This window comes from Equus caballus, chromosome 18, assembly GCF_041296265.1.
Source record: "Equus caballus isolate H_3958 breed thoroughbred chromosome 18, TB-T2T, whole genome shotgun sequence".
NCBI lineage: Eukaryota > Metazoa > Chordata > Mammalia > Perissodactyla > Equidae > Equus > Equus caballus.
Genome location: NC_091701.1, coordinates 31,705,596 through 31,731,237, shown reverse-complemented (window position 1 = coordinate 31,731,237; position 25,642 = coordinate 31,705,596). Strand labels below are relative to the sequence as shown.

General features: G+C 37.0%; 1 protein-coding gene across 28 annotated transcripts in view; it reads right to left on the bottom strand.

The window, feature by feature from the left end:
* The window catches only part of MBD5 (methyl-CpG binding domain protein 5), a 416,685-nt gene that overhangs the window by 22,405 nt on the left and 368,638 nt on the right, over positions 1–25,642 (bottom strand). For 18 of the 28 annotated variants that reach the window (XM_070240856.1, XM_070240855.1, XM_070240850.1 and 15 more), the window contains 4 exons: positions 19,810–21,945; positions 6,592–7,617; positions 4,825–5,033; positions 243–1,451 (listed from right to left, as the gene is read on the bottom strand). In XM_070240856.1, the coding sequence (XP_070096957.1) occupies positions 243–1,451; positions 4,825–5,033; positions 6,592–7,617; positions 19,810–21,945 (4,580 nt within the window). Of the gene's footprint in view, positions 1–48; positions 1,452–4,824; positions 5,034–6,591; positions 7,618–19,809; positions 21,946–25,642 lie in introns of all 28 variants that reach the window. The other 10 variants (XM_070240870.1, XM_070240868.1, XM_070240866.1 and 7 more) reach the window with 3 other exon arrangements.

Below are 25,642 nucleotides of genomic sequence, written 5' to 3'. Positions count from 1 at the left end.
AGAGCCACCCTGAGCCCTAGTGGGATCTACAAATGCTTCACAACTCACCCCTTGTTGATACGACATTTTGGTGACTATAACCATCCCCTCTTCATTATACGCTCCAGAAGCTTGTGAGACCTCAATGAGTCATGAAGAATCCTAATTTCAAATCCAAAGAATCCAAAGTGATGATAACAAAAAATAGTAATTGATATCTGAACAAAGGTTAGTTATTTGACAATGGATAAAGATTGGTATACCTTCCCTTCCTCGGGGCTTTGTTGACATGAATTGTGAACGTCGTCTTCTCTTACTAATTTTCCAGGCCAGGAAGTAAGTCCTTTGATTTGGCCCCAGACCAAGTCGCCAACGTTGAACGTCCTTGGCCTATAATGTATCAACTCATTTGAAGAGGGGGAGTCTGGATTCCTTAGGTCATCTTCACTACTAATGCTTTTAGCGTCTGAAGGGCTAGGCACACACCCATTAATGCTTTTGGCATTAAAGTCTCCATTATAATGGATGTAGTCTTTGACCAGAGAACTTTCCAAACTATTTGAGGAGCTTGGAGACTGCTCCTCTAGGACGAGGTCTTGCCTTGTGGTACTCAGCAGCTCTCCAAAGCCCCGACTCTGTCGAGGTCTGTTCCCATTAATGTGTGCACATCTTTCCACAGTGTTCTCTAGTCTCTCCTTAAAAGTCATCATAGTTCTTTTGTAGTTATTATACCTGAAATTTTCCTCCAGAATTTTATCCCCTTGACAGTTTCTTGGTGGTAACAGTATTGGGTGCTGTTCCCCAGGCAGAAATGGCAGTGTAGAGACATTATTGGACCTTTCATGACAAGGACTACTGTGGATATGGCCTGGATGATCTAAAAATTCCTCGCATTTCCACCTGTTTCGTTCCCCTCCAGGGCTTTGCTCCCCATCCCACTGTTTTTTGGATGTGTGGCAACTTGCTGCCTTGAAATATTCAAACCCATCTCCTTCATTTGAGTTTTTCCCATGGTCCAGATTCCTGGGCAGCCGGGCCCCTCTTGCATTCCTCAGCCTACCATCATGATCGACACTGCCCATGTTTCGTCCATGAATGACCGCACTGACAGCACTGGGGAGACTTAACGGGTCACCAATCGAAGCAGTGAAGGCACTCATGGCACTCAGAGCTGGAATGGGGCTGATCTGAGTTGTACTGTTGACTGCAGTGGTGATGACAACCTGCATTCCTTTGCTGGCTGCATCAACAACTGCCTTGTAAATGGCATCTACAGAAGCATCACCTTGGCCACCCATAACAAGGCCATCCTTCACCTGCTGACCAAGAGATGGGTCAATCCTCGGTTGCAACTCACAAGATGTATCTTGGAAAGGCGGAAGTGTAGTGTTCGGATTCTCAGGAAGTGCTGTGAGCCCCGGCTGAGTGCTTATTCTTTTGTTTAGGAGAGTTGCATCTTCCTGCATCCTCACCTTAAAGAAATAGAGAGGAAGCAGTGAAAGGGAGAAAAAAAATTTAAAGATTTCGAAGAGAAAGACCGTAATTTTAAGATTTACCAAAAGACAAACACATATAACAAGGAAGGAAATATAAAGAAAGAACAAAGCTCAAAAATGAAATAAAAAGTCACCCTGTGTAGAAAAACTTGTGTCTTGATTATACTTGGGTACCATTTCTTTGGTTGAAATCATTCAACAGACTTTTTTTTAATCATCCCTACTTTACATTCTCTAGAAAAAGTGAAGTTGAGATGGTTGGGCACAAAATGTTTTCAGGTGATGACTCCATGTATTTAGTGTCATTATACCTTTTGCAACTTGGGATTCAAAGAGAGAAACAAGTCAGTCACCAGCACAGCTCAAATCACAGAGGCAACCAGATTTTGAAAATGATTTCTAACTCACTGATATTTCTACTGAACTAAGTGACATACAATACAAGATAAAACAAAACAAAATACATACACTCCTTTCTTAACAATAAAATATTTCTGATATGACACTATATTTTTGAAGTTTTCAGATAGGGTAGTAACACCTACTCTTCAACCTTACCAGGCTACCAGCTGAGGGACATTCCCATGCTATCAACAGTGACAGTGGCTCTCTATAGAAGTGGTTCCCAATTGGGCAGAGGTGAAGGGAGGGAATACCCACCAGGGAAGAATATCAATGGTCAGGACAGGAAGGATGAGTGCAGTTTGCAACTGTCCTGAGGTTATTCTAATTTCACCAAACCTGTCTAAGAATTGCTGCTCCAGATCCTTGATACTTCAGATTTTCCCCACAGTGATCACTCCCTTACTGTCTTCACATCCTTCCCTTCTATACCAGAGCCTGGGATCCATCAGCACATCAACCACTCTCTTGCCATCCTCCCCTCGTCTACACCTACCAGATAAAATCTTGGATAAGTTTAACTGCCTGCCTTATCTGTATCTACTGTGAGGATGCTGAGTATCTGTCTATAGGAACTTATGGCTTCCAACTGGGGCTTATTGTTTCCATCAATCCTATGATCCTCTAGTTAGCTATCACTCTCCTCCATAATTATTCAGATCTTCATCCACATCTTTGAGCTGGATGCTATACCATCTCGGCACTATTCTTAGTAGATAACCTTACTTAACAGAGAAAATGGAGTTCATGGGTCAAGAATTCTTGTAATTCTTATACTCTGCTATTTCCTGGCCCCAGCAGCACACAGTTCCCTGCAACTATATGTGTCCCAAATCCTGTCCTGCTTCCCAGTGTATGAGGGGCCCCTTCTGCTCTCTGAGGGCAAGTTCTCTATTTACGTCTGGATCCCAAGGTACTCCTCAAGGATCTTGCCTGATCTGTTATCCCTTCTCTTAAGTTCAATCTCTTCCACTTTTTTGGGCTCTTTCCTTTAGTATATAACTATGTGCATAGTTAGTTTTTGAAGGAGTAATCCACACTCTTTAATTCCTAAGCTTTTTCATCCTTCTATTATTGCAATCTGGCTTGTGCTCCCACCTCTCCACCAAAACTGCATTCTACCAAGTCACTGGTGATGTCCTAATTGCTACATCTAATAGATTCTCTTCAGGCTTTATCTACTTGTTTTCTTCAGTGATATGGTTGAACACTTCCTCTTCCCTTCTAAATTATTTTATTATATAAGATGTATACGAATATTTTCTTATTGCCAAAAAAGATAAAAATTTTCCTCATTACTACCCCCTCCAAATCTGTACTTTCCCATCCCACTCCAATCCCATTTCCCTTCTCAGAATTAATCACTGCTGGAGTGCATCCTTGCAGATACTTACTTTTAATACATTAAAGTATGTTGGTGTATATCTAGTTTCCCTTCTTTCCTTCATTCCTTCCTTCTTTCCTTCACATAAATGGTGAGTATTTTAATATTTTTCTGCAATACCACAGTATTGAAGTCTTGCAATCTTGCGGATCTTTCCATATTAGATTATACAAGTCTACCTGATCTTTTAACCTACCAGATAGACGGACATAGCATAACTTATTTAACTATTCCCCTACTGATGGACGCTTAACTGGTTTCTAATTTTTTCCACCACATACCATGTTGTAATGAACAGTCTGGTATGTGTCCCTTTGTTCACATTTGAAGATTTCTCTAAAATAGATACATGGAAGTTGAACTTCTGAGTCAAAGGACATGTCTATTTAAAACCTCATAACCTATCAAATTACCTTCCAAAAGGAATGTATCAGCATACAATCAGACCAACAATACATCTAAAAGAATCCATTTCCCCACACCGCAGTCAGCAAGGGAATCATCAATTTGATGGACATATTAAAGTTGTAATTTGTATAACTCTGATTATTCTTTGCATATGTTTATTAACTTATCTTTCTTATTCTATGAATTGTCTGTTCATATCTATTGCTCTAATCAATTATCTTTTTTATTCCTGATTTGTAAGAACTCTTTTTATATTACAGATGTCAATTATTTGCTATTATTATACAAGTGTTTTTTGCCGGGTTGCCACTTGTCTTTAACTTTGTTTAGAATACCCTTGATCATATAGAAATTTTAAGGTTTTATGTATTCAACTCTGTTATTTCTTTCCTTTTTGACTTCTTGGTTTTGTGTCTTACCACAAGAACCTCCTCTACCCAAGATTATTTTTAAAAACTTCCATATTTTCTTTTTTTGTTTTTTTTTTTAAAGATTGGCACCTGAGCTAACATCTGTTGCCAATCTTCATTTTTTTTTTTGCTTCCTCTTCTCCCCAAAGCCCCTCCAGTACATAGCTGTGTATTCTAGTTGTGGTCCTCCTGGTTGTGCTATATGGGTCGCTGCCTCAACATGGCCTGATGAGCAGTGCCATGTCCGCACCCATGATCCGAACCGGCGAAACCCTGGGCCGCCGAAGTGGAGCATGCAAACTTAACCACTTGGCCACAGGGCTGGCTCCCTATATTTTCTTCTTATATTTATTGAGTGTTACTCTTTCTATATAACTCCTTAATCTTTCATGAATATATTCAGCTTGTATAACTAAGGGAAGACCAGGGAGAGAGAGGAGAGAGCTGGGGCATGTTAAGGATGAGGATTTTAATCGTGAGAGTAATGGGAAATTACAGAAGAGTTTAAGAGGGTAACATGATCAGCTTTTACTCTCAGCTCCAAAGTCACTGAGATGCTTCAGGCAAAATAAAATAACCTTTACACAAAAGACTGGAATGTTTAACAATATTCATTATTGAGAAATAACAGTATGTAGAGGTGAAAGGGCACATAACTTCCTTCTTTCCTCTCTTCCCCCAAATTAAGTGTTTAAACAAACCTAGACATTGTTTTCTGCTTAAGCAACCCAGGGAAGGAGAGTACCTGAAAGTTCTGAAACAGACAAGCCATGGGGTTATTGTTAGCTGGGCAAGGAATTGCGGACTGTCCTTGAAATGCCTGGAGGTTCTGGTACCCCTGAAGAAGTTGCTGCTGTTGCTGATTTGGAGGAAACATCTGATTGTTGTTTAACAGCGACTGTAGATGAGTCAGTTGATGGTTATTCAAAGTATTGTTTATTGAGGACATGTCACCTATAGTTTGAAAAACATAAAATGTAAGTCAATGTGATTCTTTGGAGATCCTATGCCTATCTTTGTACCTGAGGATTTCTGAAACAAAATCTAAAAACTAGACTTACATGGTAATTCTTTTCTCTTTTTCTCCTCAAAGTCTTACTAAGTGGTAAGGAAAGAATAGTTTTATTATTTAATTTTATCTTCAGTAGTTAGTTTTTAAATTTTATATCATGGAGAGACTACTTAGTCTTTGCTCTATCGATTAGGCAATCTTTATATATTGAGCTTCAGTGTTATACAATTCCTTGAAATTATTTTTATTGGAGCATCAACAATTAAAGGTTGAAATTAGTCCTAAAATGTTTTAGTAATCATAAGTATTGGACCAGATGATTAAAACAAGTTAGTTTGATCAGGCTTTTTTTTAACAAAATTTTTTTCTCAAGCCACAATCATCAATAAATACCAGCAAATAAAATTGGATTTGGTTTAGAAATATGTATTTTGTTTTTAAGTAAAAGGTGGGTCACCTGAAATTAAAATTGTAAAGAAAGCTAACAATGCAAAAGAATTCACTGCCATAATCATTAAATATAAATATTATATAATTAGATAGGATTAAACTAAATTTATATTCAAATTAACTTATTTTGAAATTATCTTGAGGATAATGTCATAGAAATTGTCTTGTAACTTGAAATATGTAAATCTGTAATGCTTTTTAGATTATTTGATTTCAACACTAAATAGAACTAATTAAACTGTATTATAAAGAGGTCCATAAAATCTGGAAACATATTTTTTTATGTACTGAAGATGTCTTTGATAATATCATGTATATTTGCCCATGTTTCCAGACTTTGTGGACACTATCTCTGTACTTTATATTATAGTTACCTTCACCAATCAGTTGAATACACTTGACATTTTCTAACTTTTTGTGATAGGGTAATCTACATGAAGGATTTTTGTTTTTAAGCCTCAAAGTTCTAAAGAATAATACTGTCTGAGGAAATCTAGCAGCAGCTATTGGGGTTGTCTGTTTCTTTGAACTTGGGCAAATTTTAACTTTGAATGTTTTTATGCCTTGTTTCTTATTTTGCTGGATAAACATTTAGATTTGTTTATTTAGGGATCACCTGGAAAAACACTTCCTCAAACTGTTTTCATCCACAGTGCAGCTGCTCATACTAACCCTGTGATGCCACACCAACTAAAATTCAAATAAAAGTTATTTTTAAGATGTACCTGTGCTTTATTATTTGAAAAATAAGACTCTACTTGGCTTAAGAGAATGATGGGTAGGTTAGGTTTAGGTGGCATCAGAATTAGAAGAGAAAGCAGATTAAAATGGTATTTAGTATTGCTAGAGTAGGGGAAAAGGAAAAAGTCATTTTCATGTTCGTATAACTATGGTTGTGAGTGGGTGTTATTATATTTAGTTCCTTAAGCAAGCTGTGACATAACAAAAACATTTTTAAAAATAGTGTGACAAAATGGAGTTTTTAAAAAGGAGAAAATAGAATTAGAAAAACGTTTCTTTTGTAAAAATTTGTGAAAAAATTTAACTTACCAAGCAGACCTGTCCCCAGTAGAGGGTTAAGTAGCTGTGGCACCACAGAGTTACTGTTGAGTTTAGCTGGACCAGGTGTATTCCCAGCATTATTAGATATATTCAGCAATGTTTCTGCCATTGACACCACTGCTGTCCCACCAAGTGTTGAGACAGTCAGTGCTGCCACTGCTGATGATGTAGTGGTTGTGGTAGTGGTTGCCTGGGAGGAAGTTGCTATGGAAACCTCTGGATGATTAGCGGTGTTGGCCGATGCCGAGTTCAGGACACCTCCCAACAGCTGGGGATTCAAGGCCATTAATCCTGAGGCCCCAGTGACAGCTGGGAGGAACAGGGGGTTAAAAGTAGTGTCACTGCCTGCAAAGCTTGGTAAAGGGTTCCCCAGGGGGCTGGTTAAAAGGGTCTCAGCTCGGCTGTTCTCTGACTGATTGCTTGGCAAATGGTCTGGTGGGGCTGTCATCTGTGTTAATGAGGGTAAAGGGGTATTTTGCTGTTGCAAAAGATCTGAGATGGTCAGATTGAAAGATGGCAGGGGAAGCATGGCAGCTGCTTGGGCTTGGTTCTGAAGCAGGGCTGCTAAGAGCTGAAAGTGAACAGGTTGCAATACCTGCCCATCCATGTCACCGGAGAGAAAAGCTAAAGCAGCGTTTACATTCGGGTTGAGAAAACCTAAAGGGTGGAGGTTGATCTCAGACTTGCCTTCTCCTGCTGAAGGCTGGAGGATATTTAATAGATTCTGGTTTAGGAGATGCTGTTGATTCACTGGCAAAGAGATAGGTAGAGAACTGAGGAGGCTGGGGTTCAAGGGGTGTGGAAGATGGTTGTTTGAAGTGCTGTTGGATGGAAAATGAAGTGCGTGCTCCTGGCCAACAAAGGGAAAATCACTCCCAATGGGCAGCTGACTCTGCAGTGGGTTTCCAGCTGCGGTGGTGACTATAACGCCATCTTGAAGAACAGATGTTGTCTTTGTGATGGCAGGGTGGTTGGTGCCAGCTATGGCTATGGAGGATGATGGTCCTGAAATGCCTAAAATGAAAAAAACACAAGCCATTTATTAATTACAGATGTTAAGGAAGACAACCCCATTAAAATACATTGAGATACATTTCAGTTAATTCATTACAAGTCATCTTTGCTGATTTTAATCAGATTAATTGTAATCAGAGATAATTTGACACCTGTTAATGAAACTTAAGTTTAACTTCACACTTCCTAATCTACTTGGAAAATAAATATATTGAAGAAACTTAGCATATTAAGAAAAAGCTGTTTCTAACTACCACATAGCTTGTTTTTCATAGCTGGATAAGGTGAAGATGGGGGAATCTGTGTGGTAGTTCATTCAATTTGGTAGATAAATGTAACAAGGCTTCATTTTTCAAAATACATTTTTTTCATTTTTAAAAAAGCTTTTGGTCTTTATTTATAATTATAGTACTTGCTTTTGGTGAAAAGAAAAAACCAACTAGAATATGCACGAGAGTATAAAACAGAAAGTAAAAAGTATCTTGAAAATAACGATTACTATTTTAGTGTATAGTTTTCTGGGCTTTCCCCACCTGTACATATATACATACGCAGATGTATATATACATATTACATATTTTAAACAAAAATGGATTCATGCTGTTTTGTAACTTTTCTTCATTTATCAATACATTGTGAATATCTTTCCATGTTAACTCACGTTAACTACACAAACATTTTACTAACATCATGTGTGGATATACCATAATTTAATCAACCTACAGTCACTGATATTTTGATTGTTTACAGTCTTTTATTATTGTAAGCAACACTATGATAAACATTTTTATTAACTCATTTTTGCCAATATGCCCAATTATTTTCTAAGGATAAATTCTTACAAGTGGAATTCCAGGGACAAAAGGGTTATATATCTTTAAGGCTTTGGATACATATTATCAAACTGCCCTCCAGCAAAGTTGATCAATACACATTCAATTTACATTTCCATAAACAGTGTATGGCAGTGCTCATTTCTCACCAACATTATCTTATCATTTTAAAATGTTTGCCACTATGATAGCATAAAGATACTTTGTACTCATGATTTCTTAAATCAGACCAGTCTTCAGCCAGACAGCATTCTTAATCCTGAAAGTCTTATGCTAGAGATGAAAATTCAGGGAATTTAATATTTAAAAGTACAAAATTTCAGTTGCTTATTATAATTGTTTTAGTTGTTCTCAATCCAAGCTGCACAATAGAATTACCTGGAGTACTTACATACACACACATACACAAAAACAAAACAACGCCTGGGCCCTATCCCAGACCAGCAGAAAACTCATCTCCTGGGGTACAGCCTGGGCAGTAGTATTCATTGAAATCACCCCTGGTGATCCAGATGCACTGGGGTGAGGTGGGAGGGTGAGAATCACATTCTGTTAAAAAGGAACCTACAATCATCTTTTCATAAAAAGGTCTTCTAAAGGGGTGCATTGTTTTATGTAATACATGTATTTGGCAAATATTTATTATTACAAGCATATGCATTTAATTTTATATTAAACATGTATATGGTATAATGAACAATACCAGTGTTACTGACAATCTAAAATAATTCAAACACTTTACTGCTGTGCTATGCCATAACAAGAAACTTTATATTTGACTATGTTACCTTTGAGATCTTGTCCAAACACAATGAAATGTTTCCATAGTTGTGATAGTAGTACAAATGTAATTTTATATTGTTTTCTCCTGATGTAGTAACACATGAATTTTTCCTTTTTGATATATACTTTGTATTAATATTTTTAACCACATAGCATACAGATCGACCATACTTATTGAACCATTCTGATAAAGTTGGCATTTATATTTTGATTTTTTCATCATTTTCTCTAACACAGGGATGAACATCTTTCTGCATATGATACTTTCCTACCTTTGAATTTTTCCTAAGGAAAAATCCTTAGGATCTCATGACATCATTGGTATGATTGTTATGAGAATCAAAAAAGGTAAGTGAAAGGCTTGTAATGTGCAAAAGTCTATACAAATAAAAGGAGTAATCATTGTCATCATTATTATTGACATAAGTAGTTGTAGTTAGTAGTGGTGATGTGGTGATAGTAGTAAGTATAAATCAGCATATCCAACACACCTTATAGAATATTCCTATAGCATGACTTTGCAATTTATCCCAGCTGTCATGTCTTGCTTTTTTTTAAAAGCTCTCTGTTTCATTTCAAGAATGAGATTTAAAAAAACCCTGTTTGAAAATATATAAATATTTATGAACTATTATCATGAAATAATGACTATGTTCACAGAGTAGGGTAAGAACATATTGAATGCTGAAGTAGGCATATGATATACAATTTTTTAAATATTAATTCAGATTTGTAATAAAATACTCAACACCTTAAACATTTCATTGCTTCTTAAATCTTGCTGCTATTTCCATAAATAGGTACTGTGCTTTATTTGCACTTGAAGATCATCTTTTTAAACAAGCTAATAAAAACTCTTACTTACTAGTAATCACTATCTCTGTCTTTATTCCTGTCTGCTAAATAATGACGACATATTTAAATATACAGATCACCATTCCTCTAACCACAGTCAGAGCACATTTTCAAAATACTCTAGTGTATATATGGCAAGGCTTTGTAGATGAAGGATTTCCTTTGAGGTTATTATTTTTTTATCTTTGTTTTGTAAGAGAGAAGCACTCATACTTAAGATTCAAGAAAGTAGCCATTTGGGGATATTATTCTAAAAGTTCTCTATTTAAATATTCTTGAGGAATGACAATAAAGAAAATATAGTTACTCTGGGTTTATTTTTGTGTTACAAACAAGAAAGTGATGAATACCACAAGCTTTTTAAGGGTAATACATGGATCAAGGCCTATTTTTTATTTTCTCTAATGTTCAATAGATCAATTCAACAAACAGGTATACTCTGCTGAACAAAAGGATAGAAATGGTGATACAAAACAAAACAAAACCACAACACCCTGCCCTTTCCTGCAGGAACTCTGAGTTTAGGCAAAGTGATAAACACACAAATTTCCCTGTCTCTCTTTTTGCTCCCTCAAATATACATTTATTGAGAGCTTATTATGAACAAGGAAATTTTAAAGCTTTTTTCATATAGCTAGTGTAACTATAGTGCAATATACTAACAGCTATAACAGGTATGTAACAATTGTAAAAGTGAAGGTGTCAGGGAAAACTAAGCAAGTGGTAACATTTCATCTGGGATTTAAGAGTGGGAAAAGAGACAGAAAGGACTTCTAAGTAGAAGCAAAATAATTTTAAAAAGAAAGACAAGGAGATAATAAAGTGCATGGAGGGTAATAGAGTCCTATGCATACTCAGAACAAAGAAATAGGACTGAAAATATTGCATGCTGCTTTCCCACACACCCAGCCCTCCTACCCATGGTTAAACCTGCTACCTTAGACAAGCAGTGATGAAATTTGAAATTATCTTTCTAAACTATTAAAGGCAAGGATCACTTATTCCCTCCATATCTGCATATGCTTGGCATTAAAGAAATGCTGGTTGGTTGAATGAGTCTATTAAGATCACAAAACTTGCGCTCAACTTCTAGAAATCAGGTCATTTGATAGTGTGTGTGTGGCACATATGTATGTGGAGAAAGGGAGAGAACACCACCCATTTGTGCAGAAAGTGAAAACCGACTCTCCAGTGTATTGGTCCAATGCCAGGAAATAAGAGATGCTAGAAAGGAGATGGCCGGAAGATGATGAGTTATTTCAGAAGACTCCCAGGTGCTCCAGGGAGTCAAAATCACATTACAGAGGAACAGGTCCATCTCAAAGAACTCTGAGCTGCTAAAGTCACTCATTAATGCTTGGGGTCATTCAAGGAGGACTTGAATTTTTATAGCTGGAGGGAAATTGGGGATTGCTTATTTCTGAACCACTTAACCTTGAATAGGCACTCTTTGGTGAATGTACTTCATAGTTCTGCACAAAAAACTTAGGGTCTGTTGTGGGGAAAAATGTTCTCTTAAAGTTCATTTTTTTTTTTTTTTTTTTTTTTTTTTGCAGCCAAGATGTTTTGTCCTTAGTCTAATGAAAGGGAAAGTTGCTAAGAGTTTTTTAAAAGGCAAACTATTCACTAAACATTTAGCAGTTAAATAACCAAAAGGCAGGTGGGAGCCTGGAACAAGTTAGTAAGTTGCAGAAGTTCTTTAGTTGGAAAAAATGATTATTTCACATGAGCCAGCAGCACCATGAACTTGCATAATTTCTTTTTCTCATTCTCTCTGTTGTTTTTAAAGAAGTAGGAGAGAAGATTGGAAAGACACCCAAATAAACTTTCCTGTTGCCATATCATGTGCCTAGACACCCAATCAGGGATTGAGATAGTCTAGTACAATGAGGAAACAATGGTGGGAACTTGCTCGGTGGGGTAGATTTCCAGATATCAACAGTGTTCTTTGCACACACATATAATTTACGATGTGTGAGTTATATATGTATGTATACGGAAATAGCATCAGAAAATTTTTTAAAGGATATTTTCCTACTAATTTCATTCTTGACATGTTTTATCTGCCTTATTATTTAAAACTGCTTTTCAAAACAAAAGTGATGTCTACCTCTTTAAGAGTTCTCTTCTTCACCACCAATATTCTTTGAGAAAAGTGGTTGCTAATATCATGCTACACTCATCTAAGGCTGGCTAAGTATTAACAATATTGTTGTACGTGTCTTTGTACATGTACAAAAGAGGGCATAAAGCTCATATCAAGTGGACCAATGAGGTGTTTAAAAACGTTATACCACACTTTGATCTATAGCTCCAATTTTGAATAAATACTACTTTATGCTAGAAAACTTTTTCTAAATTGATATGCCAAAATACTGATTTTTAACCATAAAATTCAAGAGCCTAAGAAATGAGTCATATAGAAGGTACTCCTTCACCAGTTGACCTTTATCATTTGCTCTGGCAAGTGTACTTTAACTGCAAACGGGGTCAATGGTAATCCTTAAAATGAACGCTCCTAGAGACAAGAGAAAATATCACGCCTTAATGTGTCTAATAAATTGATTCACTTTTCAATCCCATAGAATTTTCTCTATATTTACAGGATTGATTTTAAAAAAATAAATTGAAAGATAACTTTTAGAGGAAGTCTAGATCGTTCAATAACTTTTTTCCTCCCAAGCCTTAGTAATGGCATGGTAATATGTATTTATATATTGATTATACATATCAATCTCTATCTTTGTGCTTTGGATCCTGATGTAAATTCCTGGCATTCCTTTACCAGAAATAGGCAGGAAGCCCTAGGGACTAGTGGCTATCTGTTCTCTACAAGGAAGGGAGGCAGGGACCCCAAACCAAAGCACTTAGGAGCTGAGAGGGAAGGGATCAACTGCATTGTCTGAGACCCTCATCAGGGCCAACCTGCTGGGGAGGAGGAAAGAACACGGATGCAGCTTGAATCTTGGAATGTGATGTCTCAGTAGTTAATGACTATATCAAGGTCAGACTTGTGGTGGTAATGGAGTCAGACAAGAAAAAGAAATGTGATTTTTTTTTTGGCTACTCATCATTTGTTTCCTCTCTTGACACATAGAATTACTCTGAAAACTTGGAATAAATGAAAAATGCTTGAGATTTTTCCCTTGTTTACTCAAGTAACAAAAGGCTTTTTTAAACAAATGTTTTTTATCGCATTTTTGTTAATATTTATTGTAAAGAAACAAATGTTGAGAAAAGAGGTTAAGTCTCTTGCTTGGTAGGATTTCTGTTCTTGGAATATGCTAAAGTTAAAATGCTTCATCAATATCCCAATTGTAACTTTTATCTCATTTTGCTTAATGAGCAGAGCAAGAGTTTTTAGATTATTAATACAGTTAACTTTGTATCTTTCCATTGTATGTTATTTTATCTGCAGCTGAAACAGTGCTTAGCCCATACTAGGTGCTCAATAAATATTTGCTGAGTTAATTGCCTCATGAATATTCTAAGACAGCGTTTAAACCTATCTGAGGCTGCAAAATCACTTTAGTATGCCCTAACCAGTACATTTTGATAAATGAAATAGAAAAGAAAAAAAGAGTCCATTGGGTAGCTGGGTATTATTTTGTGGAAACTGTTTCTGTTAACTTATATATAAGAGTGCTGGGTCATGTCCTGTTAATGGGTGATAAAATCTTTTCAGTGGATCATGACTGTCATAAAAAAAAGAAATAGAACAAGATAGGATAAGACAGAATGGGTCAAAAATATCAGAGTACATCACATGTAATGTGTTTTTTCCAGAAAACTTTTATTTGTTATACATTAAAAACATATCTCTAGTGGATTGTAATGCAAGTTAATTTCTTACTGTGGGAAGAAGTAAAAAAAGTTTACTTTAGGATCAGGCCTCAGAGCTGCTCAGCTCTGTGGGGGATGGTCTATGGAGTTGTGCTCCAGGAAGCATATTTATCAGACTATAGGGTGAAAGGCGTCCCTGTGCACTTGTGCAGCCCAGGAGCCCTGCTCCACAGTGTTTGTGATAAATACTCTCTCCCATGAGTCTTGGATAGATATTCCAAACTTCCCTGGACTAGCTCCTATCCTAGGAGTATCTCAGTAACTACTTCAGGCTTCTGTTGTCTAGTTCCATTTTTAATCTGTAAAAAGGTGAGTTGTTACTTTAAATTTGCAGGAAGTATAATTCTTAGAAAATAATTTTTACTCTACTGTTTGCTTGGTTGGCATTAATGTTGTTTGATATAAGTTCCTAGAAAGTAAGAACATTATGATTTGATTTATTTAGTACTACATGCATGTGGAAATGAAATCCGTTCTGATGACACTATAGGAATATTTTTAAGCATTATTTTTAATGAGTCAAATTTTTTTAGATTAACATTACTGCCTAGAATTTGGATACTTTCAGAAGCTACTTCGCTTCAGGGTTTTCAGACCACTTGATTTTAGTAAGTAACAGCTTATGCATCCACTAGAGAACTGAAAGATTTTTAGTGGCTTTATAAGTGAGCTTAGTGTATTGCAGTGGAATAAAATTTTCCCAATTTGCACACTGGGGCAATTTATTTCTTGAAAGGTACAAAATAAATCATTGAATCAGCAAACATATCACACCACTCTGAGTTATCACCTTTGATTACATAGACTCGATGTCTAAAGTCAAACATATTTTAACTCCTTCTTTTGTACACAAGGAAATATTAAACCTGGAATATGTAAACAAAACAAGTGGTGTAACCCTGATATTAGGAAACCTTCTTAAACAGCAAGACATTGTCTATTGTAAAAATATCTTACAGCAAAGAAGATATGGCTCATTTTGCAAAAATTTAACCCAAAAGAATAGACATAGATTTTTATCATACAACCAAGAATTTAATGTAGTTTTGGTATTTGGTTAAAAAACAAGAGCAGAAGGCAACTTTTAACCTAGAAGCCTTGTGCATCAGATGAGGGATAAAATCTAGGCATTCAAATTTTTGGGTGGAAATACTTTCAATAGCAACTATTATTAATTCTGTCACAACCTTAAAGGAGCTTCTGCCTTTCTTCACTCTATGTTAGTCTATATAAGACTAGAATATTATTTCTACACAAACTTCCCATATCCTGAGAGGGCTAACCTATATAGCACAATCCACGCTCGAGCATTTTTATCTCATAACCTTTTTGCACCTATAACCTCAAATGTAGGGAATGAAAATTTCCCTTTATTTTCTTTACTGGCATGTTCTGAGAATAAATTAATACACAGAACAAAAAACCAAGCTCATTACTTTACAGTCTTTTACCCAAAGTGTTCTTTTGTGGTCTCTACTTCATTTCCTTATACCTACCATATCAATGGCTGTACTGAGTTTCAATCAAATGTATTTTGTGCTGAAAGAAAAACACCTTCTTTCCCAGAGCTTTAAAAAATATATAGAAATATCCATGAACATGTATCTATTCATAGGTTTATTTATATTCTTGTTAGTCATTGTATATCTTTAAGAGTTAAGGCAAATAAATGTTTGAATTATTTTCTCTTCTGGTACAAACTCATACTCTGCCCCATCAGAGGATTATATTTTCATGTGTTTAGAAGAGGTGATTAAATGTGTTTTATCAGAAAAAAAATAGAATATAAAAAGTATTTTAAAGTGAAAAGTTGTATTTAATGATTTTATCACATTGGAGGAAGAACAGGTTCAGTTATTAAGATGGTTAGCAGAGTAGTTTAAATCTTTTTGTCTTTCTGAAAATTGTGAAAAGCCAGAGGGCCATGGAAGGGATGGATTGTCATGTGGCCACTGAGAGGGCTAGGTCCTCTGCAGAGGCCTGGATTATTGGCAGGTGTGTCTTTGTTCTATAGTCAGCGGGCTGGCAGCAGTGAGACGCCCGAAGGAGGCATGAGCCTGATGAAATTTGCCAGTCAAGGGCACTTGATTTTTGATTCCTCCCTAAACCAAAACACCACAGGACATATGCTGGAAACCACTTAAATGCTGAAACTTGTCTCTCTTCATAACCGGAAAAGTTGCTTTAAATGTCTACTACTAATGGATTTCAGAACATACCTGCATTTAGCAGTGTGAATGTTTGGACTAAGAATCAGGAACTTTGGGGTTTGGCTGCCAGATCCATCAGAGCTTTGCTTTATAACTTGAAGAATGTCACCAAGTATCTTACTGGTCAGTTTCTAAATCTGTTACATGGAAATATTCAACTTTACTTGTTATTTGATGTCCAAAAGGCTAACAGAATTGTAAACTTTACAATGCAAAGTGTTTAGACAGCCTTAGTGGAAAGGCAATTTCAAAACATCAACTAGAATTAATAAAGCCTTGTATGGTGAGTTTTAGAAATGTTTTCTAAGCATTTCAGATCTTTTATCCATATATCATATCTTTAATCTTTTACTGTCTTTGCCTCCAATTCCCATACCTGAGTTGCAATACATTTTGTAAATGTGTCCCATAGAACTCACATATAGGCCTAAAAAATCACTATTGGGGTTATTTATGATAGGAAAATTCTCTTTAAAAGAAGTTTTTGAAAATAATTACCAAAAAAATTAAGCATTTTCAGAGCAAGTGATTTCTTGTCTTAATTGATGTCTTAATGTAACATTTTTGAGCTACTGCTTAGGAGAGTGGAAAAAAGGCACTGGATTGCGTTCCGTCCAGGCTCTGTGACCACAGAGTAGAGTTGGACCACATTACCTGTGGGTCTCTTTCACCCTCACTGTGCTATCATGCTTGGAATGGCAAGACCCGCATCTGCATAGTCGTCTCCTTCAAAGGTTTACTGACACATCACCCACTAGGAAACTCATTCCTATCTGAGTAAGTGAGGTGATACCAATTCATTAAAATAAAGGTCACCAAATGTGATTCACAAAGTGGGGAGCAGTTCTCTTGATATTTTTGGCATTTCATCTGTATTGACACAAACATTCTAATCATTGTAAACTATGATATCGGAGTCCAAAGAGAGAAGGCAACAATAACTTGACTTTTGTCTAAAAGTGCATCAAAAATTTACAAATGTGGCTTCTAACATCACCATTGTGCTTTAATTCATTATGTGTTGGACATTTTTAAAGATTTTGAAAGTGAAAACAGTATTTTGGACCACTGAATGTTTCAGATAAAGAACTTAGAAGAAGAACAGCTGGGAAGAAAATGGATTTTAGAATCTGAGGAACCTGAGTTTGAACCTTAATTCAGTTATGTATGATCTTGGACAGTTATCTGTAAAATGGGGACAATAATCCCTTATACTTTGGAAAACTGCACAAATTAGAAATCCTATAGGTAAGTCACCTGGCACATAATAGGTACTCAATGATAGCTATAAGCAATGTGTTAAGAATAAAATGTGTTTTTCTTCTCATTTCTTACTGGTATGCTAGGAATACCCAGCAAAACCTACAGGGATAGCTGTGACTGATATCTGCTGTCTAACTCTGAATGCTCAGCTTTGGCATTTATTTGATGGATGAATAAATGTCAGTGTAAATAAATATCTGGGCTAAGCAATTACAGTGACAGTATACTTAGTTGACACAGTTCACTACGTATCAAAAAGAAACATGGCATTAGAGACCTTGTCAATATTTAGCTCATCAAAAGTTACATTAATTAGTAAATCCACCCATTTTCAAAACCAGCTGCACATCATATCTATGTACATTAATTAGTATTTAATTTTATTAGGTTTAATATTTAAAAAATTCTTACTGACCTAGGTATTTATCAAGCATACGCTTTCTGTTAGCTTACACATCATTGGTCACATCCATATCATTACCAGATATTTATTCTTGTCCCTTTTAGCTATTTATATGCTAACACTTTTCTTATATTAATAAATTTTCAACCTGTGTGTTTTGACAATCCCAGCACTAGCAATCCAGATTCAATGTTTTACAGAGATGCGTGGAACAAGAAAATACACATCCAAGACTATATAAAATAAGTCTAAACTTAACAACCAGAAGAAATAAGAATATAAATAAATGTTGGTCTTTTCCATTGTAGATGAATTGAAATACATCATTAATAAAATACATACACTTTGCAATATGAACTTAGACCTGAAACAAAGTCAGTTGAGGTAAGGGGTATCAAAACTTAAAGATTTAATACAATGAGACTAACAATGTCTCATCTATATGATTGAAGGTATGCTTAATAAATATGGTGTATTTTTGAATAGTGACTGATTTTATGTAACTTTAATCTGCTAAATGAGTAAGATTAAATTTTCATTTGTGTGGAATTATCTAAAAAGGATTATGAGTCATTGAAAAGTTGGAAGCCCCTTTGGAATAAGTATCCTGTTAAACACATAAAAAATAGTTTCATGAGATTCCTTAGACTAAGAATATCAAGAAGGCACTAATCATTTCAATTATCTTCTCCACCTTATATTCTTTTTAACACAAGAGGCCGATGAACAATTCTTCATTAAATACTGACATCAAAACATAACACATAACACAGGCTGTGGAGGATGGCAGGTATAAGTAATGACACCAGGAAGGAAAACATTTGATTTTACTATCAGCAATGAAGACATGTAGCTTATAATGCTTTTCCAGCATGGTGGTATAATGCAGTCTATACGTATCTACACAATAGCTTATTATTAAAAGCCTCAGCAGTTTTCTCATTTCCAGTGGCAATCTGGTTTTTAAAGCCCACTGTTCTCAGATCTGAATAATATCTTTTCTACTATCATCTTTTATTTCCTCTCTGTCATTTCCCACAAATCATTCAAACCATTAGTGTTGGCTTTTAGGTATTCTTTCTAATGTTTTCATGGTCAAATTTTCTGATGTCTCAATGAATTCACCTCTTTAGTGCTTGTTTTGTTTTTTCTAACAATTTCTGAGGATTCTATTACACAAAATACAGTTCTTTCTAATGTGTCTACTTTTAAGTAAATTTATCTCCTTCATTAATAGTGGACGAAGAGATATAATCAATTCAGGTTCAAAACCTTAATGTCAATGGTAAAAATACAGGTTTAGTTCTATAAGAAAATTGTAGAACAATTTCAAGATCAAAAATTCTGGAAATCAGGTTTTCAAGCCTTTTTTTATTAGAAAACTTAAATTATTACCTTTTTTTTAAAAGGGAGGAGCCAATAACCATTTTTGAATTTTCTCAAACAATAATAAAGGATAGCAAACTAGAATAAGAAAACACATTAGAAGACAGCTTTCTACATCATACAACTTCTAGTTACCTTTTCCTATCCATTCACCTATTTCTGGTCAGCAGCAAGAACAAAAAATCCATTTATTTTTGCCTTTTTGGGTTTTCCAAGATGAGCTTCATTTACCTGAATACAAACAAAAGCTATGGGAAACGGCTTTTATATTGGCATAGACCAAGTACGTGTCTCACAAACCAGGAAACCCTGCCTTCTATGGCTTCTTCTGTAGTTTAGAGTCCAATGGTTATAAAACCAACTGAAAGTTGAACAATATTCAAAATGACACAGATTGACAACAAATAACGGAAACACATGGAATCCTCTTGGCTATTTTTTTCTAATAGACAAATCCCTAGCATTCTGTAAATAAAATTATAAATACTAAAGAAATGATGAGAATTTCACAATGGGGAAAGGATCATTTCTTATCATAATAAATATTTTGGTACAAATTTTAAAAAACGTAGAAAAGTTTAGTACCTTTGGGTACTTTTTTCTAATAAAACCATACCTGCTTCAGAACTTGTTTGATTATAGCTGCTAACAATGCTGTTTGGTATCACTGGAGTGGAGGACGTTGAAATTCTTGACTGAGGTGGATTGGGATGTAATGAATTTCCTAAAGCCATGCCCGACTGACTGAGCATCCCACAGTTCCCGCTAGCCTGAATCTGATTTATTAAACCTGCAAGATGGTGGTTCGGGACTGGACTGTTACTGTGAACAAAGTTAGTGTTTGCATTGTGGCAGTGCACGGCTTCCCCTCTTAAAGGTATGTTCTGTGTCAGTGAATTCTGAAGAACACTGGAGTTCATATTGGGATCTGTAAAATGCAGCTGGTTAGCAGAGCAAGGCAAAGCAGTATTTGAGCCCCCACAACCCGGGGCACTATTGCTACTCAAGTGAGAGCTTTGACAACTCATAGACTGTAGTAACTGAGACATTGAACTGATGGGAAATGAACCCTGACCCTGCTTCCTTAGCAAGTCGGGTCCAGGTTTAGGAACTGCAGAACTATCCATTTGCGACTGTCTGAGCAAACTCAACACTGTGGTAGGTGGCTGTTTTCTTTTCCGCAATGAGTCTTTTTGCTGAGACATCAGCTTATCTCTTAGTGCTGCGCGACCACTTTGCCCTTCACCTGTTGGGAGAAGCATGTTGGCAGTAGGAGGGAACATGGTGTTTAAAGTGCTGTGTCCTTCAGTGTTGCCACTGCCAGCAACAGCTCCAGAATTGCTACTGCTGCTATTGTTGTTACCAGCAAGTTTGTTTTGATTTGCTAGCTGTGCTTTGGCTGCTGCTGAGAGTAAACTACTTGCTGGAAAGGAGGCAGCATTGTGCTGGTTCAAGATCTGATTTAAAGGCATTCCCAGCAAACCAGGCTGACTCTTTACAGAACCACTTCCGGCAGATGCAGTAGGAAAAGCTGCACTGCTTGGGGTATTTAGTACATTACTCATTCCAGCAATTAATGGGTTAGGGATATCCTTGTACTGATGATGTCCATCGGACTTGGTAGAAGGGCTTGATGGCATTGATGGCCTTGGGGACCCTATTGTTGACCTTGGTGACCTGGGTGGAACCTTAATACCACTACAAGTGGCCTGGGGTCCTAGAGGTGGCATCATGAAATTTCCGTGATCTGATGATGTGGAAGATGAGCGTGATCTTTGGGGCGATGCCTCAATCCTTCCAATTCCAGTCCCCATCATGTGCACTGGGGATGTCACTGGAGAAGGGGACAAGGAGGTTGAAGCTGAATGCTGAACTCTTTGTACATGACTCCCATGATTCATGTGACCAGGTTTTACGGTTGGCAAAGGGAGATTACTTGGCAAAGGAACAACAGCAGGAGGCATGCTTACATTCATCACAGGTACCTGAGAGTGGACATTTGAATGGAAACTAGTTGGATTAATGATAACAGGGTTCTGATTCACTGGTTTACTAGGAATAGGGTCAAGAATGCCAAGTGGATCTTTCTCAGAAGTTAATGGCTTTTTCTGAAGAGCACAAGAAGGTGGAGGAGGGGGAGGTGGGCCTTGGGGTGGTTTGTGGTGGAACATTGCTCGTGGTATTTCCATATTACTTGAAAAATTACACATTGGTTTTTTCATTACTGGACTCTTGGTAGTCAAGGTTGGGGAAAGAGGTATATTAGTCCTTCCAGCCATTGCACAGGATGACTGTACAGGAGAACCATGTAGCATTACTGAAGGTGGAGAAAGAGGAGTCCTACTCAGGTGAATAGGACTAGAATTGGGAGCTCCATGAAAACCAGGATTATTTCTTGTGAAAACATCAGGGCTTCCAAGTGGGTCAGTCCTTGGAGAGATTGAGCCATCTCCATATATCTGGGAACCTGACGACGCTGGGCTGGGCATGCCTCCATGGCTGCCACGGAATGGAGATTTCTGTCCATGTTCACTGCTGCCCAATCTCTGCCGGGGGTAGACAGGGTGGAGTTCTTGTTGCTGGCTTCCAGGCAGTTCTTGTACATATAGCCTTCCCATGGCATTTGATGATCCAATCATTAACTTGAAAGGATTCTTACATTCAGGCATTACAGAATTTGTAATTCCTTCATGAGACTTATTTCTTACAGATCTTGGAGTTGCTGCCCGTGAAGGTACTACTGGAGTTGCATCTGATGTGAAAGAGAAAAAAAGTTCTGTTAGTAGTCTCAATCCTTTTGTGTTAGGAGGGGGGAAAGGAAAGAAAGGAAAAAATGAGAAAGGGAGAGCATCTGGAAATAGAAATTTGCAAATAGAAGCTGTGACTCTATGCAATTAAAAAAAGTTCTGCATTCTACATTAAACTTTGATTTAAAAAATGTACATTATTCTCCCTTGGTTGACCAAAGGTTCTCATTAACTGCTCATTATACTTGTTTGCCTCTTATCTATTAAGATAGGATGGGGATCTGAATCAGTACATACTGACGTTAGCCATTCTAATTGACAGCCCAGATGGAAATGATGATGTTACTATTTGGTTGGATTTGAATTTTTTAAGAACACAGTAATAACAGAAAATCATAATCTGTGTGGCATAATATCTTCTTGGGTGATTTAAACGAATTGCCTTTTTCACCAGAAAATCTGTTAGGCTATAAATGTTTCTGTTACCTTACTGAAACCTTGTCAGGACGGCTACAGAAACTCTTCCTTATTCCAACATTTTCACTGTGAGAGCAAAAGGGTCTTAATTTTTGTGAATTGAGTGAATGGGATTCTGAATAATGGGAGTGATAACAACAGTAAATGCAGTGATATTACAATTATGCTTAGCTTCACATCAAGCCTGTAAAACTGTAATACTGCAGTTTCTCTGCCCTTAATCAGTCATTATTGTAAAAACAGCTTTAGTCAACCAAATTAGGTAAAAGATGGCAATTCTTTTTTTAGGATAGAATTCCTATGCAAAATTTAGTCAGAGTGCTAAAATCTTCAGTACGGGGTTCCAATTGAGTATTCTCTTTTTACACAGCACATTGCTCCCTCGCTGGCTTTTTGGAATCCCTTCAGTTCTTTTGGAGATCAGACAGAATACAGGCAACGAAAGGAAGCTGGGTCATCATACAGAATTCTCACTCTATCATGTCAGAATTCTAGATTTAAGTTTTTTAGCCCCTAAAGATGTTTAACTATTTTATAAAGTTGTGCCTTCTAAAACAGGGATAGCAAATAAAATTAGTTTCCCATCAACTGGTGATGACTGCTTAGAGAGCTATGTTGAAAAAAATGCTGAGCTTCAGCTGGGCTCCATGAGAAAATGCCAAGGAGTCTCTCCCAGGTACAGGGGATGAGAATGGTACCATTCATACTATATGTTGGCCATCCCTATTCTGGGACTTACAACAAATTAGCAAGTATACTTAGATTCATTTGCAATTAGAGGTATATTTACTTGAATGGATAGTTGCATGTTTGAGACAAACATACTTCTCTTACCTGCTAGGTAGTTTACAGGTTAAATCATACCATAATGATTTTTAAGATAGTGGTTCTCAACCTGGGGTGCACAGAAGTCTAGGCAAGTGCACTCAAGATGTAAGAGAATGCAGTGAACATACATTTTTCTTGGGAAACATGGGCTTTCTGTTTCTAGCATGGTGGAGATTCTTTGATAGAGTGATTTCTGGATATATGAAAAGTTGAGCACCAATGATATAAGAGAATTACAGCAGATAAGCTCAACTGAACTTATTTTCTCATTAAGGAGAGATTTTTGAAGTTTGTAACAAAAGAAATAATCATGAAAAATATTTGGGCTACTGTGCTTGGCATATGGTGAGGACACACTTGTCTGTATTAACATCACTAGCATTACTAAAGGATTGTGTCCTTTTCAGTAACAAAACTACTGAGTTGTGTCTTTTCTTGGCTATTTATATAATTTATCTACAGTTCAATGATTAAAAATATAGACTTTGGGGAGGTGATGTCAGCATCATGATGGAGTGAATTGTTCCATTTGTTTCTCCTCTCTAAGTTACAACTAAATGGACATTCACTGACTACCAGAGGATGCCTGCACAGCACAACAGGATGTCTGAGAGATCTATGCAGCCCTGCACCTGAAGGTAGGTGGGCTGGATCCCTGGGAGGTAGTGGAACTGGGTGAGTGGATCTCTCTTTCCCTCCCTGGTAGCAGCCAGCCAGGTTGTGGATCCTCACACAGTGGCCAATGTGACTGTAAGAGGAGATGGGGGCAGCTCGGCTCCCAAGAATGCTTTTTGGGTTGTAGCCCAGCCTGCAGGAGTGCCCACCATGCCATGGTAGCCCCGCTGGTGGGAATGATCTACACCAAGTGGTGGCGGCTCAGCCTGTGCAAAGATGCCTGCCTGCTGACCACAGTGCTGGGAAGAAGGCACCTGCCCCACTCAGAAGGTGCTCCATCTGCAGAGCACAGCAGCCTCCAGGACCCATCAAATAGTGGCTCAGCCCCCATGTAGGCACCCCTTCAACCTAGCACAGCAGCTCAGTGCGTCCCCTGCCAAGCGCAGTAGCCCTGCCCATGGGAAAACGACCCATCTACCTGTGCAACCTGCAGAGCAGCTGCAGCCAGCCCGTGCAAATGCGGAACAGCCCTATCTGCACAACTTCCAGCAGAGGGGTGGGATCAGAAAACACATCTCCTGCTCCCCACCAGTGGTGGCAAGTGGAATCTGTGACCTGATACTACCACAAATGGGCTGGCAAAGGATCAATTCATCAAACACCACGAAACTACAGAAACACTTCAGAGCAGAAGGAAAATGACAAGTCTCCAGAAACCAATCCTGAAGTCACAGAAATTTACAATCTAAATGACAGAGAATTCAAAATAGTTGTCTTAAAGAAGCTCAATGAGTTATAGGAAACCTCAGAAAGACAGTTTAATGAGCTCAGGAATAAAATTAATGAGCAGAAAGAGATTGAAATTCGAAAAAAGAAACCCAACAAATTCTGGATATGAAGAACACAATTAATGAGATAAAAAATAATCCATAAACCAAAAAAAATAGAGTTGACATTATGGAGGTCAGAATTAGTGAATTAGACGACAGAAATATAGAAATGCTTCATATAGAAAAGGAGAGAGACCTAAGATGTTTTTTAAAAAAATGAAGAAATTCTTCAAGAAATATACAACTCAATTAGGAAAAGCAACATAAGGATTATTGGTATTCCTGAGGGAGAGAACGGGGAGAAAGGAACAGACAGCTTGTCCAAAGAAATAATAGCTGAGAACTTCTCAAACCTGGGGAACATTCTGGACTTACAAGTACATAAAGTCAATAGAACTCCTAATAACATGACTGCAAAAAGACCTTCTCCAAAGCATATAATGTTAAAACTGGCAAAAGTGAATGACAAAGAAAAAATATTCAGGGCAGCAAGGCAGAGGAAAATAACCTACAAAAGAACCCTTATCAGGCTTTCAGCAGATTTCTCAGCAGAAATATTACAGGCTAGGAGAAAATGGAATGATATATTCAAAATTCTGAAAGACAAAAACTTTCAGCCAAGAATACTCTATCCAGTGAAACTATCCTTCAGATATGATGGAGAAATAAAAGCTTTCCCAGATAAACAAAAGCTGAGGGAGTTCATTGCCACTAGACTTGCCTTTCAAGAAATGATGAAGGAAACCCACCTATTTGTAACAAAAGGCAAAGTTTACAAAGCTTTGAGCAGGGAGATAAATAGAAAAAATGAGAAAATTGCAGCTCTCTATCAGACAGGTTAGCAAATGCTTACTTATAACATAAAAGATAAAGGGAAGGAAAGCATCAAAAATAATTATAAACACTTTAATTTAGTCATAAACATACAACACAAAAAAGAATAATTTGTGAC